The sequence below is a fragment of the Atta colombica genome, unplaced genomic scaffold, assembly GCF_001594045.1.
Source record: "Atta colombica isolate Treedump-2 unplaced genomic scaffold, Acol1.0 scaffold189, whole genome shotgun sequence".
NCBI lineage: Eukaryota > Metazoa > Arthropoda > Insecta > Hymenoptera > Formicidae > Atta > Atta colombica.
The window spans coordinates 1,190,496-1,195,453 of NW_017259281.1; the positions used below are offsets into that span (position 1 = coordinate 1,190,496).

Below are 4,958 nucleotides of genomic sequence, written 5' to 3' on the forward strand. Positions count from 1 at the left end.
TCTGCTGTTACTTTCCTTATTGATGAATATATTCACAAATTGTTTTCTATACTGAATTATGGCAATATCAAGAACATATTGCAGGGCGTTGACCGTTATTTTTAGATTCTTCACGTAGGTGGGCAAATCGATATAATGTGCCGAGGGTTGGTAGAAATCTCTTCAGACGATACGTTCGACTTGCAAGCTTCGATCATCAAAGCTCTAATACGTCGACATCAAAGAATTATCGCACTCTCAGCCGACATCGAGACTCTTTTTTCATATATAGCTCTGATGCAATTCCTGTGGAACACTTTGGTCATCTGCTGTCTCGGATTTCTAATTGTGACTGTGAGTGAAGCTTCATAAAATCAAATATACATGCAGTTAATACATACGCAGTAACATTAAATTATTATCATTACATGAAACATTTTTATTTTTAACATTTTTATTTCCGCTTATCAATACGCAATAAATCAGAATATCTCATACAAAGATATTCAAAATAAATTCGAAATAAATAGTGGCATTCAAATGTGGATTTTAGTACTTTTATTTTACTCGTTATTCAGAGCGTTTTATGTTTGGTATTATTTCCGATTATATTACAGTCTATCGGCGACACGCAAGGCTCGACAATGTTGATTAAATCCCTCTTTTTTTATGTTGTCATCACTTTGGAGGCATTCATATTTTGTTATGCTGGAGAATATCTTAGTGCCAAGGTCAGAACGATGCAGTTATAAATTATCTTCATGAATTCTTTCTATTTATAATTATAAATAAATAGCGCAACAAAGCTTGATATAGTTATTATAAGAAAAAATTGTATGTATCAATATATGCACATAATTTTTCTTATAATATTGTATATAATATTATGTCAAATTTTATATATTTATATATTTATGAATATGTAATTTTTTGTCAGTTACAAATTTTATATAACTTTCTGCGTATAATTTTATCATTATGTAGATTATGTTTTCTTTAATATTAATCATTATTAAAAAAATGTATTTCGAAAAATATCTCAAAGAAGATTATATAAAATAGTAATGTCGTACTTATGCGATATACTTTTTTTTATCACAATTCTAAAACTTTAATCACTCATTCAATTATAGGGCAGAATGATCGGCAATGCAGCGTACGAAACTAAGTGGTACAAATTAAATCCCACGCAGAGTCGTATTTTATTATTGTTAATTTTAAGATCACAAAGAAAGTTAACTATTACGATCGGAAAATTTATGGAGCTTTCCCTAGAACGTTTCACAACTGTAAGAGAATTATGTTTTCAGAATTATGTTTTCTTATACTTGATATAGGTTATATGTACTTTTAAAAGAAACAATTGTTATCATTTTGAATTTAACTTATAAATTAATAGAAGGTAATATATTTTTGTATATATTATAAAAAATAATATATTCTTGTCTTGTTTATTTTATTAAATTTTTATAATAGTTGTATCGATAAAAGTATAGCGTTTTACTAGCTGCCACATGAAATATGAGTTCTACCTTCTTTTTTCTAGATTATTAAGGCATCAGCTTCTTATATATCCGTGCTGCATGCTATGTCTTGAAAGCCATGTATAGAGAAGGCAATACTTTTTGTATGTTTATGTAGCTATTGTGTTATAAGAAACGCGATATCTCGCGAATTCTAGTAACTCATTAGCTTTCCACGAACATGAATGCTCTTATGTAAAAATACATTAATATATCTCATTTAACTCAATAATAGCATTATATTTTTTATAGATAAACGTTTCTATATGCTGCTCAACATCTTTTCCTTATCAGTATTGCAAACTTTCACCCTCGCTTTCGATTTATCCTTATGAATTTACCTTCCACAATTCCTGCTCTTTGTTTCTTGGTATTTAAAAGTTTTAAGTATTCTACGCATGCATCTGATACTCACGTGTGTCCAGCGCACATTCGTCTTGCATTTTTAATGCAAATAACGGACAGCGACTGAGTGACGTATATATACTAGGGTACGTTAGACGCTTTCGTGGGTACGCATATCCATTTTTTTTGTAATTATTAAAGAATCATTCTATAATTTTTATTCATGACTTTTAAGATGAAAGAAAAAAATATGAAATAATCAATGAATAATTATTGTCTCGTGCACGATCAAGGAATCACTCGAAAGTAGAATTTTACTGACAATGATTGAGTAGTTTTACTAAGACTTCTCGCTCAGCCAGATCTGATAATATAAATTGACTTAGAACTTGGATCATGCCGAAGTCGAAAATTTCTTCTTCCAATTTACTGACACTCTGAAATTCAACGTTTCTTCAATCTCCTTGTAGTTCTAATGGAAAACATTTAAATTGTATTGATTTCAATTTGGGATAAATAATCTGTAGTAAAGCGAAGCCTTTTACATTATAGTTTTATCTATAATGTAGATAGAGAATTAATGATAACTTACCGTATCATCCGTTTGAAGAAAGAGATGTCTTTGAGCTCGATGGAGAACGAGATAGATTCGACAAATATAGTGTGCTGGTCTGTGCAATACGGTCTTCGTATGATAGGTGTATGGCCGGGCACGTCGTGTGCAATTTTACTTAAAGTCCTCAGCATATCATCAATGATCGTGTTTCAAATCTTTCAATATCAACACGTAATCGTGCACTTTGAAGAGGAGGATTTAATGATTCTCATGGACGCACTAAGCGTAACTTTCGCTTATACCCTTTTGCTTATTAAAATGCTTATTTTTGCATTTAATTCTCGGTAAGACCGATATTCTTCTTCAAAGCGATACATATTGAGCACAAAATTAAATGTAATTCACAAATGCTTTTCATATCTTCTATTTTAGTTTTCAAATCATAAATAGGATTAAAAAGATATTTTTTATTTATATAAATTTATTATTAATTTATAATTTTTTATGTAATATTGACATAACGACAGAATAAAGACTTCTCTATTTTTTTTATGCAATCATATTGGTCACAATTATATTGGTTACATTTCTTTAAACAATCCTTTATAGTTTACTGAACGAAATTATAACATGCATGATCAAAGACTGGAAGGAATGCGATATTTCGGATGAGTACACGATGACCAGAATAGCTTATGTATCTCGTTGGGTCTCCAATATTATAATTTGCTCGCATATGACGTCAGTTTTCCTCTACGCGATAGGCACAATAATGAAGATCAAAAATGAAAATCAAACCGATGTTCGAGAGCTAATCATCAAAATGGAGATACCTTTTAAGATTGAGAGCACATCAGTACACGTAGCTGTCCTTGTTAGTCAATTTATTCATCAGACGAGTGCGGCTGGTATGGTGGGTGTAATAAATTCCTTGCTAATAATATTGGTAAGTTTCGTTTATGATTTGTCTATATTCCTAGAACTGAAAATAATTATGATGTAATTCTGAGACAAAAGATTGCTAAAATATTTTATGTATAGTAAAAACAGACATAATACAAAAATAATAGTTTGTAAAATAAAATTATATAAGCGAAAAGTACATTTTTTTATCTTGATTTTATATTAATTTTGATTCAGACTAAGAAAATGAATGCAAATAAACACAATCGTCATTAATTCACACTTATGTGAACACATGAAATAAGCTTCTTTCGTGTTTGTTTGCATTCGTTGAATCCAACGTTTGTCGAATCCAAATTAAAACATTGGACTGAAAATATGCAATATTTATTTAGGTTCTTCATGTGTGTGGGCAGATTGATATAATGCGGCAGAAATTGAGTGAAATTACGCAGAAGAATATTGAGCGGAAGAACATCGAGCAGGGTGTGAACGAAAACATCGTAAAAGATCTGATCGTTCGACATCAGCAAATTATCACCTTCTCCAAAAATATCGAAAACCTTTATTCCAATATAGCACTGATACAATTTGTATCGAATACTCTGGTTATCTGTTGTCTAGGATTTCTTATCGTGATCGTAAGTATACTAAAATAATATTAATTTCTTTAAAATATAAAGTAATATAAATTTCAGTCTATCGGTACCCCAGGCGGATCAATGATGTTAGTCAAGTCCGTGTTTTTTTATTTTGTTATGAGCTTAGAAGCATTTGTATATTGCTTTGTCGGACAACATCTGAGCACGAAAGTCCGTATAAAATGTATTACATCAAATATACGATATTTGGTACGATATTTTCTATGACAAAGACATATGATTGTACATTTTAGAGTGAAATGATCGGTGACTCAGTATACGAATCATTTTGGTATGAATTGAATCCTAGTCAAAATCGAGACATCTACATTATGATCATAAGATCCCAACAGAACTTGACGCTCACAATAGGAAAAGTTATGGAACTTTCTTTGAGACAATTTGCCAACGTAAGAATTTAGCAAAGTTAATGGAAATGATAAAAAAACTACATTTTTGTACAGAAAGTTACCACGAATATATCTTAATAATCATTTTTTAATCGTCGAGTCCTAATGTGAGTCCTAATTCTTGTATGATAACTAATAGCTTCTATCATGTTGTAGATCCTTAAAGCTTCAGCGTCATACGTGTCGGTGTTGCACGCAATGTATTGAGGTCTAAATATACTTTGTACGTCGCTTATATCTTTGCATGCAGATCTCTATAGTACTTTTACACGATTGGTCATTTTCTTATGCAGAGACTCGACGGGGTTTTGCATCGAGTGTACGCAAATAGAAGAACAAGAAAATTATTTACTGAAACATCGATTGGTGATAATTGTACTTGATTTGAAGTACATAAGAAAAAAGTTATAAATACAACATTGATTCTCTCGATTGATGTACTTTGCCAGAGCTGATAAAATAAAAAAAAAGCATTTTTTTAAAACAGAAATTTAACTTAATATTTTTAAATTAAGATTTTTATTAATTAAGATTAAATTTTTACACTAATTTTTATATTAATTAGAATAAAATTTGAAAGATATTTATTTTTTTAATAATT

The 4,958-nt window shown here is 30.1% G+C and overlaps 1 protein-coding gene across 1 annotated transcript in view; it reads left to right on the forward strand.

The window, feature by feature from the left end:
- The window catches only part of LOC108686659, a 39,635-nt gene that overhangs the window by 30,811 nt on the left and 3,866 nt on the right, over nt 1-4,958 (forward strand). The window contains exons 16-22 of the mRNA XM_018192086.1: nt 1,113-1,268; nt 2,485-2,747; nt 3,013-3,349; nt 3,702-3,947; nt 4,005-4,118; nt 4,202-4,357; nt 4,514-4,557. Of these exons, the coding sequence (XP_018047575.1) occupies nt 1,113-1,268; nt 2,485-2,747; nt 3,013-3,349; nt 3,702-3,947; nt 4,005-4,118; nt 4,202-4,357; nt 4,514-4,557 (1,316 nt within the window). The remainder of the gene's footprint in view (nt 1-1,112; nt 1,269-2,484; nt 2,748-3,012; nt 3,350-3,701; nt 3,948-4,004; nt 4,119-4,201; nt 4,358-4,513; nt 4,558-4,958) is intronic.